General features: G+C 39.2%; 1 protein-coding gene across 4 annotated transcripts in view; it reads left to right on the top strand.

Moving 5' to 3' along the window:
• The window catches only part of gramd2b (GRAM domain containing 2B), a 46,478-nt gene extending 43,533 nt beyond the window's left edge, over positions 1–2,945 (top strand). For 3 of the 4 annotated variants that reach the window (XM_031901355.1, XM_031901357.1, XM_031901359.1), the window contains one exon: positions 1,559–2,945. In XM_031901355.1, the coding sequence (XP_031757215.1) occupies positions 1,559–1,600 (42 nt within the window). In that variant the 3' untranslated portion in view covers positions 1,601–2,945. 4 annotated transcript variants of the gene reach the window in all.
• Positions 2,946–18,274: the final 15,329 nt, after the last annotated feature.

Genomic DNA, 18,274 nt, shown 5'->3' with positions numbered 1-18,274 from the left:
ACTATTGAAAACAACACAAATGTTTTATTCTCATCCTAATATTGGCTTCTTTACCTGCTGTGATGAAAGAGAGGGAGGGCCTTTGTTATTTTAAAATGTAGGAATTTTGAAGTCACTGCTTGAATCCAATGTTTGCTTCAGAGCAGTTTTTTAGAAAGAGGTTGCGTGTATTTTGCTCTTAGATATACTCTTATTTGGCAGATTACTGCCATTCTGTAACTACAGATTTTGATTCAGTTTTAGAAACCCAAAGCATCCAGCAGATTCCTTTATACCGGGCTGCTACTTTAAAGCAAACATCTTAGTGGTTGCTCTGGGTTACTAGAAATGGAGCAACATCCATTTGCACATCCAAGTGTTTTATTACAGTATGTAATATTTCTAGATGTTCTGATATGTTCAGCTGACATCTTTTGCTGACTTAATGTTTCTAATCTCAGAGATACAGAGTATACTATGGCAGTGTATTTATAGTATATTTAGGACCAAACCCACCCCCCACCCCCATTTGTCCCATGCAAAAATAATTATTGTTTAACTGTCACAGTTCAATAGGATTTATTTAATTTTTCTGTCATGTGCTGTCTGAATTGCCCAACCCTGTTTTAAAATCTGCTGTTTGACTACTGCAGAATAAATACATGTCTCCTTTTTCTCTTGCCAACCCAAGCCGGAAAGTCAAACAAGATGTGATCTGGGAGATAAAGAAACATTTCTTTTTTTAGACAAATGGTGTTGTCCGTAGAATGTCTTACAATTGTGCAGCTTTTTTTACAATATAGTACAATGGTATTTCTATGTAGTAATGACGAGTTAGAGCAACGTAGGTGTCATACTACGTCATCCTTCATGTAAACAAATGTAGGGCACTTGGGGCTTTATTGACTTACATTTGTTGTAGACTCTTCTTAAAAAAAAAAAAAAAAAAAAAAAAAAAAAAACACATTCAAAAACATTGTGTCTAGTTGTTTAACTTGTTCTGCTGTGAAGGAAGTAATCGGTCCAACCTGATTAGATACTAGTGACTGTCACAAGAAAATGCATCATTTGATGGCACTCCTCCAGCAGAAATCAATTTTTTAAAAGAGCAAACAGATTTTTATTTATATGTATTTGACTTGAGGCGAGATCTATTATTCGTTTCCCAGGTGCCCCCAGCCATGTGACTTGTGCTCTGGTAAACTTCAGTCTCTTTACTGCTGCACTGCTAGTTGAAGTGATGTCACCACCCCCCCCCCTCAGCAAGCGATGGCAGATATGAGAATAGCACTTAGTATTAGAAAGAGTAGCTTATCTGAAAGTAGTTCGTTGTGCAGTGCTGGCTTCTTCTAAAAGCTCAGACTCAGGCACAATGCACTGAGATGGCTGCCTACACACCAATAATACACTTAAAAAAAAAAATGGTAGCATTAATTATGTGCAATGTACGCAGTGTAACTTGGTAATAAAAACTAAACTATAAACTCATTACAGAATCCCTTTAAGTTTTGCAAGGACTACTATTATTGACTTCTCTTACCAGTGGCTAATTCCTTCATATGTTTTGTTTTTCATTTAGATCCAAAGGAATCTACAAAAACTTCTGGAAGATTCTGAATAGCTTGATGAACTTAAAGATGGATGAACCTTTAGACAAAGTCAGCATTGCCCCCAGGAGCCTTTAGCTAAGCCTCTGCTGGACAGGGGCCTTACTACTGAATCTGTTCAGGAGCTTCTAGCTTCTATCTCAGGAAGATTTGTTCAGTAGATTAAAGGATTGCTAGCTCACTATCAGAAGAAATATATTTCAATTCACTGTGAAGATAATGGACTTGATATTTTGCACATGGCTAATTCATAAGAAACACTCCATTTTGTATGTGTTATTTATCTTTAGTGGTTGGTGTAAGCCAAAAATTATGCTTTTGTTCTTTGTGTACATTTGTGTGTCTTGTGTACCTTTTCAGGCCAAAAATGGGCATTCTGTACCTCTATAGGGTAGTGTAGAAGTTTGAGGGGGCTGTCCCCTTGCTGTGAATGTTTAAAAAAGACAATTATTAAAACTTGCATCATAGAACAAGGTGAGAATATATCTGGCCTCATTCCACTGCTTACATATGGTTTCTGTGACTACAGGTTTTGCACACTAAATAGGGTGACTAAATACACTATATCAATAGTTTCACCAAAACATTTCATTGTGGGTTCTTCCTTTTCATTTTTCATGTGTCCACGCCGTACTGTTACAGCAAAGCTGATTTTGTGTGGCTTTTTTATACAATGTTAATATATTTTGAGATATAAAGTTTTCAGCACTTTTTGTATGTATATATATATCCATGACAATGTCTGCAAAGTTTGCTCCAGTTATAGTAATCTGCTAGCTAAGTGACAATCCACTAGCTGCCGTGGGATACTAGACCTATGGTTATGACATTACCCCCATCTATTTTTGCTACAGCTGGGAGTTCTTTGTGTTTGACTTGCAGTTCCCTGCTTCACTGTCTTACTTGTGTGGCTTCTAAAGTCCGTTATACTGTTTAGCTCCAATTATTTAATCCTTGTTAGCGTTATCGTTGCTTTTCTAAGATTAAATTGTATTGGAGTTTATTTTTTTCATGAAAATGTCATTTATTGCTTAGAACGTGGGGGCAGGGCATTCTGTATAAATGGTGCATAATTTCAAATGATGTTCCTAGCACAGAAAATAAAAATTAAAAAAAAAAAAAAGGCAAGTGGTACATATCCAAGATAATTCTTAAAAGAACAATACAACAAAACATTTATTAAATGCCTTTTTAAAACAACACATCCCAAAGAATGAATATATTGCTTTTTTAAGGCATGAACTGTGCTGTGCAGGAACAATGTTGGTTCAGTATAAATGTTTCCCAAGACTTTTTAACCATTTCTGTGAAATGTATGTCAGATTGCTACTTTGTTAAATAAACTTAAATTATCTGAGATTTGTGGGTTTTATTTCATCAGTGTTCCTTTTCTATCATGTAGAAATATATAAAGTGATGAAGTTGGGGAATAATGGAGGAAGAAACAAAGAAGAAAATGTATAAGTAGTTTATTAAAGGGCACCTTTAGCAAAACTCACCCCCAGGCTAAAATTAATACATAGATTATCATAGATTAATTATCATAGATCCCGGTCTGGGGTTTAAATGAGTGTTGAGCACATCCCGACACTGCCAGTAACAAAGTAGATGTGTAGCCAATCCCTGCATTCACACATGCAAATAAGTCGGTAGTTGCTTGTCAGGTCCATCTACTTGCTGATTGGTTGGGATAGCAGCCAGGTGGAAGTGAGGCTACTAGGGTTTTTGTGGAGGTTATGATTAACAGTTCAATATAATACTTCCTTCTGTATTAAGAGGAAGGTAATGCAATGGCAAACTTATTTTACCACAAAATGTTCTCTTTAAAGCATCTTATATTTATCAAGAAGGGGAAAAAAAAAAATCCGGAAACCGTAGAAGCAGAGTCAGAACTACCAGAAACGTAACCTCATTGGAGTCCAGACAAGAACCAGAGGGTGAAGGGCCTCGATATAATTAGCAGGCACTTATAAAGGCATTTTATAATTATTGGGCCTAAATAAACGAACACTGAGCAGCCCATTTATTAATTCAAGGCAAGTATGTGTTGCAACTGGCAGAACACCAGTTGTTACCAATTCACCCATAAATGTCTGCATGTACAGACAGTTCTACGCATAGTGAAACATTTTGGGTACTTCTCCGGTCTGAGAATCAACTGGGACAAATCTAGTGTATTCCCTATAGACCCAAATATGAACCCCAATATGTTCCCTCCTACCCCCCTGCAATGGGTTGAAGCATTTAAATATCTGGGCATCCAAGTACGGAAGGAACTGAGCGACTTTATTCCCAATAACCTAGATCCTATCCTTAAAGCCATGAAAGAGAAACTACAGGTATGGGCCAACCTCCCCCTATCTATCTGGGGCAGGATCAACCTGCTAAAGATGATATTCCTTCCTAAATTTCTCTATATTTTCCATAACTCACCTATTTTCATTCCATCCAAATTCTTCACCTCTCTAGACCAAACACAGACAGCTTTCCTGTGGGCCAATAAACCTCCCAGATTCTCCAGAGCCAAGCTTAGAGCACCAATTACAGAAGGCGGCCTAGGCCTCCCACACTGGCAATTTTACTTCCTAGCCGCACAGCTTTACTATGTACAATGGTGGTTCTCTCCTGATCTTACCAACCCTAATGTCCCACTACAGGCAGCCCTAGCTAGCTCAATGGAATCATTAAAATATATCCCATTCTGTAAATTATCAGATATTCAGACCAATCACCCAGTCATTGTGACACCCTACAAAGTATGGCAAAAGACACTAAAATTATACAAACTGGAGTCTCCAATCCTATCTCCGGGCCTGCCATTGTGGGGAAACTCCTACTTACCCAACTTCCAACAAATTGCCCCATACCGAATATGGCCTCACTGGGGCATACGCACACTTGGAGATGTGACCAACGCTGGGGCCCTGCTACCTAGGAACCAGATTAGACATGCAGACACAGGAGAGCTGCTACCCTGGTTCTCATACCTACAACTCCAACAGGCCTTCCGACACCAACTCCAAAGAACTATAGTTCCCTTTACGCTCACTAAGCTCGAAACTACCCTCCGAAACCCCCTTTCCAAAAAGCTGATTGCCACACTATACTCCCTGCTCCTCTCCACCCTCCAATCTCCCTTTCTGACAGCTCAAAAAGCCTGGTGCCAAGACATACCGGAGCTGGACAATGAAGATTGGGAGGAAGCGACAGACAGGGCCTATGACTATCTGATCTCTACAAGAGACAGGTTAATCCAGTTCAAAATCATACATAGACTCCATCTGACCCCACTTCGACTATACCGTATGGGAATCCGCAACTCGTCCCAGTGCCCCAAATGTGGTGCCCCAGAGGCCAACTACTTTCACTTGATGTGGTCTTGCCCACAAATACACCAATTTTGGAATCAGGTCCTAGACCATATCCAAAACACAACATCCTTACCTAAAATACTCAGTCCCAAGGTCTGCCTACTTGGCATTGTGGATGACATTACCCCCAAAACAGCATTGCGCATCCTTTATAGAACACTACTGTTTTATGCCAGGAAAACCATCCTCTTTCAATGGATGGCACACTCTCCCCCAACAATTGCCAGCTGGCTCAATTTACTTAAAGCCCTTCTACCACTGATACAAATCACCTATATAGCAAGAGGATGCCCTCAAAAGTATGACAAGATATGGGGAACATGGGTCGAAGCCATGGAATAACGCCACAGGGGCCTCCTTGGGAACTCAAACCTCCACTGGCAATCCCAAACCCTCCCCTCCTTGATAGGAATCTGAACACCATTTTGAGTAGGACATTACTGATTACTTAACCCAATGTACCGTTACATTCTGGCATGAAAAGAAAACGCTTGTAGAACCAATGTCAATGTTTTATGTTGTTTTATGTTACAAATGAATAAATAAACACCTTTAAAAAAAAAAAAAAAAAAAAAAAAAAAATTAATGTCTGCATGTATTCTTGAGTGTCTGCCGTCTTCTAAGCTCTCCCTTCTGCAATTCATTAAAACAAAATTCAGTGCCATTTTGCTGCATTAGCCAGAATGATTTCTAATGATTTGCCTTTTAGCTCTAGTTTGCTCTGCACAGTTATTAGAATGGACCCATTGCAATGATGCCGCTGCCATCCTCGGAAAGGCACCAAGTTCATTACAGCCAGTAAGTGTAAATGCAAAGGAAGATTCCATGCTTGCACAATCAGTATTTGTGTTCCACAGAGAATTTCCTTTAGAAGGCTTCCTGAAAAACTTGCAACAGTTTTTCAGAATTACACAATAAGGGACTAGTGAATATTCTTAGGTACTGCATTTGTGGTAATTTAGATGTTTCTGCTATTTCTGACAAACCTTGTTGATTATATTTGTGTTTTGGTTACCCAGGTGCAAACCAGTGCTATGTATTGTGTTCATGGCATTTTTATACTGCATCCACGCAAAGGTTTATGGATATCTTACCACAGTTTTCCCCACCTCCAAACAGGGCACTTTCACTGTTCCTCTAGTAATTTATTTGTATCACCGTCCCTAAAACTTTGTTCTTTTTGCATAGATTCAGGTCCATGTGGCTCAGATCCTCAGGATTTGCTTCATACGTGAGGCATATCATGGAATAGTATGCTTTTTACCTTAACAACAAAATCTTTGAAACTATGCAGCCCAAATGGGTTCTTTTCCACAGGGTCCATCCTTTTCATAGGAAAAGTTTTGTTTTGTTTTTTTTAAAGTGATGGCTGTGAAGTTGTGGAATTCTTTCCTCGAATCACTTGTATTGCAGATACATTAGTTAGCTTTAAGAAGGGGTTGGAAGGCTTTTTAGCAAGTGAGAAAATACAGGGTAATTGAGAATAGCCCTTAGTACTGTGCTGACCAATGACTGGTCTGATTGCCAGGAAGGAGTTTTCCCTCTGAGGCAGATTGGAGAGGTTTTAGATTGAATGTTTTTGCTTCCTCTGGATCAACAAACAGGCAGGTTTCATATAGACATAAGTTTGAACTACTGAGTGTTTTCAACCTAAGTTACTATGTTTAACTAGATGAAGTATTAAGTTGAGACAACAAGAATAGGCAATGGGCATGATAGGGCTCATTTCTAAACAACGACCTGATAACTACCCAGTGGCCTAACTAGATGTTGCTGGACTCCAGAGCAAATTCAATTTATGGCCCCAAAACATTGGTACGTTGACCTGTTCAACCAAACTATACTGAATTTGCTAAATAATTAGGGTAGGGATCCCCAACCTTTTTTAACCGTAAGCCACACTCAGATGTAAAACCGCAGCGTCTGCTTCCTCAGTAGTTAATGCCCCTGTTACTACCACAAGGCTGGCAGTAGTCACCAACAGGATTTGGGATAAAATGTAGACAGTCTGCTACGAGTTTATTCATTAATAGAAAGTAATTATCAGGTAGCATTTACTGATCTTATTGGTTGCTGTGGGTTACTGCACCTGGGCACAATTTGTGCTTTTGTTACAAATGGAGGAAAGGATGCTACTGCTAAGGTACCCCTCTTTGACTGCACAGTGTGGTGTCTTAGCAATAGCCGCCTTGCCATTAATAAATGTGTTAATAAGGGTATTTTGGGGACTGCCTGTAGCATACTTACACAAAAAAAAAAATAGTATTGCTCAGTAGCAGACTTATTATTTCCTCTGCATGAATGGGAATTCCATGGAGACCCACAACATTTCATGTAGATTACTCTTGCAAATATTGCATAACAATTTGCCATTGCTTCATCAATATTTACTATATGATAGTAACTTTATTTGTTTATTCATTATGGTCAGAATACTGTGGCTTGATCCAGAGTTTCCTCTGAACTCCCTTACCTGTCTGGTACTAAAAAAAAAAAAAATAGAAATATTTACATTTCAAGCATTTTACAATGACAGGGATAGGATCTATTATCCAGAATGTTTGGGACCTGGGGTTTTATGGATAAGGGATCTTTTTGTCATTTGAATCACCGTACCTTAAGTCTGCTAAAAATCATTATTCATTAAATAAGTCTAGCTGTACTGTTTTGACACCAATATAGATTCATGCAGCTTAGTTACCCTGAAATACAAATGTTTTATTATTACAGAGAACAAGGTTCTTATTATTAAAAATGATTAGTATTATTGATTAAAATGGCCTATATAGGGGATGACCTCCTTATTATTCGGTCTTCCCACAACTTACATTTAGCCAATAAAAAGCATTGCCCATTTTACCATCAGCAGTGACAGCCTAGCTCAAAGTATTCCTATACACCCCACAAGGGTCACTGCAATGGAACTGTGTGTATATAACAGTGAGTTTTTCCACCAGGCCTAATTTAAAAAAGTGATGGGTGAGCATTTAACTGTTGTTATGTTTAAAGGGCTCCTATAAATTATATATTTTATCGGAAGTGTACATAGCACAGGAGAATACCTATTGTGGCAGTTTTATGATATCTCTCTGTACAGACTATGGGTCTGTGTATAAACATGCAATACATGTCATTTTATGTATAAATTGATAAAAAAAAATTTACGCTATAGCACGTATATTAAAGGTACATATTCATTTTGATTAATTCTGTGTATAAAAACACCCTTATGTCTGTTTAAAATGTGGACAGGTATAGGATTACATAGTAACATAGTAACATAGTAAGTTGGGTTGAAAAAAGACATACGTCCATCAAGTTCAACCATAATGCCTATATATAACCTGCCTAACTACTAGTTGATCCAGAGGAAGGCAAAAAAAACCCCATCTGAAGCCTCTCTAATTTGCCACAGAGGGGAAAAAATTCCTTCCTGACTCCAAGATGGCAATCGGACCAGTCCCTGGATCAACTAGTACTAAGAGCTATCTCCCATAACCCTGTATTCCCTCACTTGCTAAGAATCCATCCAGCCCCTTCTTAAAGTTATATAATGTATCAGCCAGCACGACTGATTCGGGGAGGGAATTCCACAACTTCACAGCTCTCACTGTAAAAAATCCTTTCCGAATGTTTAAATGGAACCTCCCTTCTTCTAAACGGAGTGGGTGCCCTCGTGTCCGTTGGAAGGACCTACTGGTAAATAAAACATTAGAAAGGTTATTATATGATCCCTTTATATATTTATACATAGTTATCATGTCACCTCTTAAGCGCCTCTTCTCCAGTGTAAACAGACCCAACTTGGCCAGTCTTTCTTCATAACTGAGACTTTCCATACCCTTTACCAGCTTAGTTGCCCTTCTCTGGACCCTCTCTAACTCAGTAATGTCCCGTTTGAGCACTGGAGACCAAAACTGAACAGCATATTCTAGATGGGGCCTTACCAGCGCTCTGTAAAGGGGAAGAATAACCCCCTCCTCCCGTGAATCTATACCCCTTTTAATACAGCTCAAAACCTTGTTTGCCCTTGCAGCTGCTGCCTGGCATTGCTTGCTACAGCCAAGTTTATTATCTACAAGGACTCCAAGATCCTTCTCCATTATGGATTTGCCTAGTGCAGTCCCATTAAGGTTATACGGGGCTTGCATGTTTTTACATCCCAGGTGCATGACCTTACATTTATCCACATTAAATCTCATCTGCCACTTAGCTGCCCAGATTGCCAGTTGGTCAAGATCCTGCTGCAGGGATGTCACATCCTGGATAGAATTGAATGGGCTGCAGAGTTTTGTGTCATCTGCAAACACTGATACATTACTCATAATACCCTCCCCTAAGTCATTTATGAACAAATTAAACAAAAGTGGACCCAGTACAGAACCCTGAGGGACCCCACTGAGGACCTTATTCCAAGTAGAGAATGTACCATTAACAACAACCCTCTGTACCCGATCCTGTAGCCAGTTTTCTATCCATGTGCAAACGGCTTCACTAAGACCAATAGACTGTCTAAAGTGTGGTGTCATTCACAAATAGGCATAAATAAAAGAAAATAAAGTGTGGTGTAATTCACAAATAGGCATAAATAAAAGAAAATAACTTTTTATTACAGTAAACAGCACTGGCTATACACAGTATATATATATATATATATATATATATATATATATATATACATACAGTATGTATAGAGCAGTGTTCATGTCAGTCATCTAAAAAGGCAGTTCCACTGAACTTATAGGAACCTGTTTGAGTGGTGACAATATCATGGAGACTCCAGGGCTGCCCAGAATCATGCAACCAAAACCCACAGCTATGAGTAATTGTATGAACTGCTACAGTGCTTGTTCCTATTTGTGCTTATGGCTGGCAATAGGCACAGGGCTTTCCTGTGCTTTTCTATGTGTGTAGTTCAGAGCGTTCTTTTCAGTGTTTTATGTATGGGTTCTAATGGGAGAAGTGTTGTCCCCTTTAGCACTCCAGAAGTTGCAGCCACGCACACAGTAAATTAAGGATTATCTAAATCAGATTAGGAATCTCTAGTTTTCAGTAATGGTTGACTGTACCATAAAAGAATAGTGTTTGTATGTGTTTTTAATTTAGACACGTATACCACAAAATATCTTTAATATGACTTGTTATACATATTATTAGTGTCAGAACTTAATTTTATTATACAGGTATAAGACCCGTTATCCAGAATGCTCTGGATCTGGGTTTTCCAGATAAGGGATCTTTCTGTAATTTGGATCTCCATACCTCAAGTCCACTAAAAAGCCATTAAAACATTAAATTGCATCCAATAGGAATAAATGATATCTTAGTTGGGATCAAGTACAAAGTACTGTTATATTATAAGAGAGAAAAAGTAAATATTTCATTTAAATTTTGAATTATTTGATTAAAATGGAGTGTATGGGAGATGGCCTTACTGTAATTTGGAGCTCTCTGGATAATGGGTTACCAGATAACGGATCCCATACCTGCACTAGGTTTGTAATTTATGTATATACTATATTACGTATTCTTATAGGGTATGCCTATACTCCTAATGACATTCGGTACAAGGACCACATCCCATCATGAGACTAAAGACTGGGTTGTGGGTTGTTATAATGTTGTGTTTTTTTTTGGTGTTGGTAAGGCAAGAAACACTACTAGTATCTTTTTGGGTCATGTTTATTCTTTTTTAAAGACCAAATAAATTGTCTGTTGGGGTGCAGAAATAGTGCTTGAAACTGATGTAGTCACTAGGGCTTTTCCTAGCACCCATCTACATTTTACAGTGTGGAAAACTTCCCCTGTATTATACGCTTATATATTCAGTTCATGTTTACATACCTTTTAGTATGACATAAGCAGTGATTTTTGAGACAATTTGCAGTTGGTCCTCATGTTTAACTTTTTTCTACGCTTTTTGCTTATTGTTCAGCAGCTCTCTGGTTTGGAATTTCAACAATTATCTGGTTGCTAAGCTCCAGTTATGCTAGCAACCAGGCAGTGGATTGAACAACAGACTAGAAGATGAATAATAGTGGGCCTATACATAATAACAAAGTAATAAAAAACCTGTTTGAATGCTGGGGACCCCCATTTAGAGACTGAAAAGAGGCAGAAGACTAAGGTAAAGGATTTCCAAGCCTAATTTTGGTTGTAAGGGTGTGCTAATAGTTTCTCTTTCACTTCACTTTCCATTTTGTTTGCCAGACAGAAGCTGATAATGAGTCCAGCTGGCATTGATTTCCAGTTGCTGATAATGATTTTCACTCTGTATAATCGTGTGTAGTTTAACACATCTATAACATGCCTACAGATTGCTTATAAGGCGTGGTGGGTACAAATAAATCGCTAAAAAATCAAGAACAGCCGGTTTGTGTATAAAGGAAGCACTGCTGAGCCCACACCCTAGCAGCACCCTTGAGTTACATCACTGAGGTTTTAATGTTAAATTTGCTTCCTCATACTTTGTACAACCCTCAGTAATATAACATACAAGTAACATACAGGCAGATTCCACCCCATGGGGCTGATTCACAGGTGTGGAATTGCACCACTGCAGTTACTAATGGCAGAAATTATTGTACTTCTATAATTATACTGCAAAGCAAATAATAGTTTGGGACACCTTATACAGTAATATCTTTGAGTGTTTGCCCCCAAATACTCACATGCATTTATTTATAATTGATGTGTTTTATCCTAGCAGCATCTACTCAACCCCTTAACTGGCCTGCCTCGACCCACGACCCACCTCACCTATCCCTTATTGCATACTCTGTAACCAGCGCCGGATTTGTTGTGTGGCTGCCCCCATTGGTCGCCCCCCCCCCCCCGTGCATGCGCAAACGTTTAAAGTCCCATACGGAGCAGTGGGGAGAGGTCCCCATTGCTCTGTATGGGAGCCAAATTTAAAACTTTAGTTGCGGCGGGGTGGCATGCCGCCCTAGGCCTGGGCCTTTGGGGCCTCGCGATAATCCGGGCCTGTCTGTAACTTAAAAAACTGCCCTGGTCGCAAACCCCAACCTAAGGCTGATGCCACACGTGGCGTTTTTCCGCTGCGTTTTTTCTCAGCCTAAAAACGCCGTACAAGCCACACAACCCGAGACTATGGCGTTTTTCAGCCTAGTACTGGTGACGTAAGCAAATCCCGTTTCCATGGTGCTAATAGTGCGAAATAGCAAAAAACGCTGCATATTTCCGCAAGGTCTGGCAGCTGCCTTTGCGTATACATAAGAATAGCTTGCTTTGCAAATACTGGCGTATTTCGGCCTACGCTTGAAAAATCCGTGCTAAGGCGTTTTCTAGCGTATTTCCGCATTGTGTGGTTTGCTTAGAGTCTTTTCAAGCTATTTCTATGGATGATGATATCAGGCGTTTTTCAGCCGCTGAGAGAATTAGAAAATATGCAGCGGAAAAACGCCACGTGTGGCATCAGCCTTAAGGAGCAGCGCAGCAGCGTATCTGGACGCCATCTTCTTTTCAATTGTAGAAGCTTTGGGTCTCACCTTCGATACGAACCCTGCTTGAGCCTGCGCAGTTGGGGCTATCAGGAAATCAGCTTTAACTGCACATGCTATGTTATAGAATTCCCAACTCTAAGCAACTTTTTCATTGGCCTTCATTATTTATTTGTTTCAGCTGTGTGAGGCTGCAGTTTTATCGTTATTGTTACTTTTCATAGCTTATTTTTATATTTAGTTCCTCGTCTATTTATATATCTGTTTTTCATTTAAACCACTTCCTGGTCGCCAAGGTAATTTGGACCCTAGCAACCAGATAGCTTCTGGAACTCCAAACTGGAAAGCTGCTAAACAACTACAAATAATAAAAAATGAAAAGCAATTACAAACTCTCTCCAAATAGCACTCTCTACATCAGGGATCCCCAACCTTTTATACCCGTGAGCCACATTCAACTGTAAAAAGACTTGGGGAGCAACACAAGCATAAAACATGTTCCTGGGGTGCCAAATATGGGCTGTTATTGGCTATTTGATAGACCCTATATGGACTGGCAGCATACAGAAAGTTCTGTTTGGCAGTACATCTGGTTTTTATGCAACCAAAGCTTGCCTCCAAGTCATGAATTCAAAAATAAACACCTGCTTTGAGGCCACTGGGAGCAACATCCAAGGGGTTGGAGAGCAACATGTTGCTCACGAGCCACTGGTTGGGGACCACTGCTCTACATCATACTAAGTTAACTCAAAGGTGAACAACCCCTTTAAAGGAAAACTATACCCCAAAATGAATAATTACAAAAAGATAGTTTATATCACATTAAGTGGCCTATTAAAGAATATTAAAGGAACAGTAACTCCAAAAATTGAAAGAGCTTTAAAGTAATAAAAATATAATGCACTGTTGCCCTTCACTGGTAAAACTGGTGTGTTTGCTACAGTAACACTACTATAGTTTATATAATAAGCTGCTGTGTACCATGGGGGCAGCCATTCAAGCTGGAAAAAAGGAGAAAAGGCACAGGTTACATAGCAGATAACAGATAAGTTCTATAGAATACAATAGTGTTTTATCTGTTATCTGCTATGTGCCTGTGCCCTTTCTCCTTTGAATGGCTGCCCCCATGGCTACACAGCAGCTTATTTATATAAATTATAGTAGACTTTCTGAAGCAAACACACAACTTTTACCAGTGCAGGGCAGCAGCACATTATATTTTAGTTACTTTTATACACTTTCATTTTTTGGTGTTACTGTTCCTTTAACAAAGTGAGTTGGCAGTGCCTGGCAAGTTACCAGGAGCATCAAAAAGCTCTTCTAGTGCAGAGAGATGCAGGCCCCCCTCACCCGCCTTCAATGCAAGAATACAAAGCGAGGGAGGGAGTGGGGGCAGCGTCGACTTGGCCGCCTCAGGGTGGCAAGAACACATGGGGCAGCTTAAGTAAATATTGCTCTTTTAACCTTTTACCTTGAGCCACCAGTGTACTCCCTCAGAGATCACATGACAGGAAATAATGCAGCTCTAACTGTAACAGGAAGAAGTGTGGGAGTGAATAAAAGACAGTTCTTTGACCACTCATTGGCTAATGTGACCTAACATGTATGTGTGCCCTTGGTTTGTTTGTGTGACTCATATAATCCTAGGGGGCGGCAATTAGTACCTAAAATGGCAGTTTTCTATATAGGATTACCCAATGGCACATACTACTAAAAAAGTAAAATTTTATGAAAAATGTTTGTTAAGATGAAGCAGGGTTTTATATTATAAACTTTTTTATGCAATATATTTTAAAGAAGACCTACATTGTTTGATGGTATAGTTTTCCTTTAATAAAATAAGCCAGGTCATGTGAGTTACCGACTGCAGATTGAACATAAAGTGCTTGGAATTTAACTCAGTTGACCTTGTACTGTCTACTGAAAGGTTTGATCTAAGTGCACAGAGAAAGACTTGCATTTGTGTGAAGTTCATTTCTAAGGTGCTGACAGTGAACAGTCACTATAATACTATACTGCAATATACATACCAATCTATAAAGCATATTTATGTGTAGCACAATATTCACTAAAAACATAATGGAGATGACTGGTGCCATGGTTGAGGCGTGCCATAAATTCTTCATAGCATGATTTCAAGTGGCTATACACTTGAAGTTATATAGTTACAGCCGGATATGGTATGATTGGCTATGCACAGGGATGGACAAATGCTATTATTCCAGGCCTTCAAGCTAATGGCTTCACTCACCTCCTCATGCCTGTGCACCACGTTCCTGCTGACAAGGTACATTGGCATAAGAAACTGGATGGTCTGTTAAAACTGATTGGTCAGGAAGTATAGTTATAATTGTTAAAAAAGAATAGTTAATCTAATCTGGGCATGTATGGCTAGATTACATTTTGAATAAGATGTCTGCACTGTAGGTAAGGAGTGAGTGAACTGCCAGAGAGTCCATTCAATGCGAATAGCTTAAACAGAAAATAACATTTTTAAATATATCATTACATTGTCTTTGCATGCTATTTATAATTTTGCCATAAAAGTATTTGCCCGATCTGATCCCACCTGATCAGAACGGGCAAATACCCACCTGTTCCTGTATGAGGGGGCTGCCATATTTGTGCAGCAGGAGGCCGTTAGCATTAAAAGCTGTAACTGACAGGCTGAGAAGGGACAGTCAGGTTGGCAAAACACTCAGGTTTAGGAACTTCAAGTAACAATTACTTACAAAATCAGCCCTATCAGTGAAAAACAATCAACATGACCTATAGGGAACTTTATGTACATTCATATCTGAAAAAGTACCTTATACTTGATAGTGACTATGTTGCATGAATCCATATTGGTGGCAAAACAATCCTATTAGGTATTTCTTGTTTACATGATTTTCTGCAGACTTAAGGTATGGTGATCCCTTATGCAGAAAACCCCAGGTGCATTCAGTTTTACTGATCTGCACCATTCAGTTATGAATAAAAAGAAACAAAACTATACATTTATTTGAATTAAAACAATAGACAGAATGAATGATTATCAAAAGTCCTATTTATTGGGCCTATCTTGAACCATATATGCAGTGGCCTTTTTATTAAAAAGATGTACTTATCACAGTTAAATGAAACGAGCAATATGGTAATTATAGTCATATGCAATCTGAATTAACTACAACACCAAGATTTTAACTGATGACAGACTTTATAAAATAATATGACAAATTGAATTATAAATTATATCCCTCCCAGAGAATATTATAAATATAAATATCTATTAGATTACTGATCACTGACACAACATTGCCTGAGATATCAGCTGTTATATAAGTAATCATTAAAAACCATTCTAAAAAAATTCTAAAGCAGTAATGTAATATAAAATATTATGTAATTGAGTCATTTATTAGTACATTTCTAGGCACTGGCAGTATGATAGTATGTCCTTCTATTTACAGGAGTTGGAGTCAGATTTTGATTGGCAGGTCAGATACACTGGTGTATGCTCCCATTGCCTAACTTGTATCAGAGCCAACCAGTGGCAGGCCAAGCGACTGGGCACCTTAGACAACCTGGTCGACCACCTGCACCCTCCCCCCCCATGTGCACAATGACAATCGGCATGACGAGGGAGCGCAGATTAGGGGTAGGCAGAAGAGGTACCTCACCGTTGCACCCTAGGCAGCTGCCTCTTGTGCCTACCCCTAGCTCCGGCCCTCGAGTTGTTCTTCAACCAGGGCCGGAACTAGGAGTAGGCACAAGAGGCAGCTGCCTAGGGCGCAATGATCGAGGGGCGCCAGGCAGGAGCCTCTCCTGCCTACCCCTAGTGCTACTTTGTCATTGCCTCCACCGCTTGTTATTAGCGGTGGAGGCAATGACCGATCTGATCACACCGGGTTGCCTAAGGTGCCCGGCCGGCTTGGCCCGTCCCGTCTTCAACTAACCAACTGTGACACAAAGCTGCGTGAAGAATTACAGACTGCTAATAGGGAAATGCTGAACACTAACTTGATTACAGAAACAGAAAGTTTCTTATTTCCATGTGATTAAATTGTATTAAATGTTCTTTGTGGAATGCCATTCAGCAACAACACCACCCCCGTAATTCTCAGAATTCATAATTATATGAAACCTAAATCACTTTAACCAGTTTTGCCACAGGCTGTGTCACTTGCTAGGCAAAGAAATGACAAAGTTAGAGGGCAGTGATGTAGGCAACTGCAAGCAGTTTAGGATGAAAGCCTAAAAGGGGAGCATGTAAAGGTTTAATACATGTAAATATAAACATTATATCAGCGTATACAGTTTTCAGATTTTGCGCATGTGATGTAAGTGTAATATTTTGTTTTACACATAAAGTATACCTGAGTATACAAGTGCATAGAGATTTGCCTGAAACAGAAATTGCATGTGGCTATTTAATAAAAGACATTACAACATTTCTAAAACTCAGTTAATATTTATGATGTTTCAAAAAATATTACTTCTGGCTCATTGTAACACTGTCACAATTACACCCTCCCCAACTGCTTTTGGTTTTTATTTTTATATAAATCTGGCTAGAACTGGTAAAGTAGACAAACAAGAAAAATGTTGAATGGAAGCATTCTTCATGAAGTCATGCACGTCCTTATGGCTGAGGTTTCCAAACATGTTGGGCTTGTAGGTCTCTATAAAAATATATCACATAAAGCAGCTCATATGTAAAACCCTGCTTCATACAAATAAACCATTTTCATAAAAAATATACTTTTTTAGTAGTATGTGCCATTGGGTAATACAATTCACCATGCACCCAAACAAACCAAGGCACACATACATGCTAGGCCACATCAGCCAATTAATGGACAAAGTTCTGTCTTTTACTCCCACACTTCTTCCTGTTACAGTTAGAGCTGCATTATTTCCTGTCATGTGATCTCTGAGGGAGCACACAGCCCATCACTAAATGGCGGCTCAAGGGAAAGGATGTAAAAGGGAAATATTTACTAATATATATATTCCAGTTTGGTAGGATTATTTAGACCACCTAAAGGAGAATGAAAGGTAAAAACTAAGTAAGCTTTATCAGAAAGGTCTATGTAAATACAGTCATAAGCACTTACAGAAATGCTGCACTGAGTCCTCTATCAAAAGAAACACAGGATTTCTTGTCTCTTTTTTTGTACACATAATGTTCCAGTGTCTGAATTCCTCTCCCAGAAACAGCCTTAATTACCGGGGCCAGAGTCTGCACAGTTCTCTCCTCTCTCCCCTCTCCTGTTCCCGCCTCCCCTTTACTGCTCCCCCCTCCCACCAGAATGCTAAGAACTCCCCCTCCCTTAGGAATGTGTGATATCAGCTATAATAGAGACTGCAGGCAGGAAGCTGCTTAAAATGGCAGCTGCTATCTTAAGCAAACTGAGAAAGCTTCTAAAGCTATACTCAGGTATGGTAAAGCTTTCTGCAGAATATATTGTTCTAGGTGCCACTAATGTGGCAAATCTATTGGCAATAAAATACAAAAATGACTTTCCTTCTCCTTTAATATGATATAAACTATCTGCTGGTTAAGTATTCAGTCTAGGGGTAAGAGATGAGGAATGCATGGAACAGCATTTATTGTCATTGTATACAAAATACTAGGAGGTAATGAAAGCGTGGGACTATACCTGCCTTTGTGATATAACCAAGCTGATGACATAGGGTAAGAAATATGTTGTAGTGCAAATGTAACAAGGTAAAAATCCAGGTTGTATTATGTAAAAAAGTGTTTCCAAATGAAAGCACGGGTGAAAAGGACACAAAATTGGGCACACTGACAGGATTCACAGGTACTTGCACCCATACATTCTCCTTCGCAACATGCAGTGCAACCACTAAT

Source organism: Xenopus tropicalis, chromosome 1 (genome assembly GCF_000004195.4).
Source record: "Xenopus tropicalis strain Nigerian chromosome 1, UCB_Xtro_10.0, whole genome shotgun sequence".
In the NCBI taxonomy this organism is placed as follows: Eukaryota; Metazoa; Chordata; class Amphibia; order Anura; family Pipidae; genus Xenopus; species Xenopus tropicalis.
The sequence above is the reverse complement of the archived record's forward strand: the minus strand, read 5'-3'. Positions and strand labels throughout refer to the sequence as shown.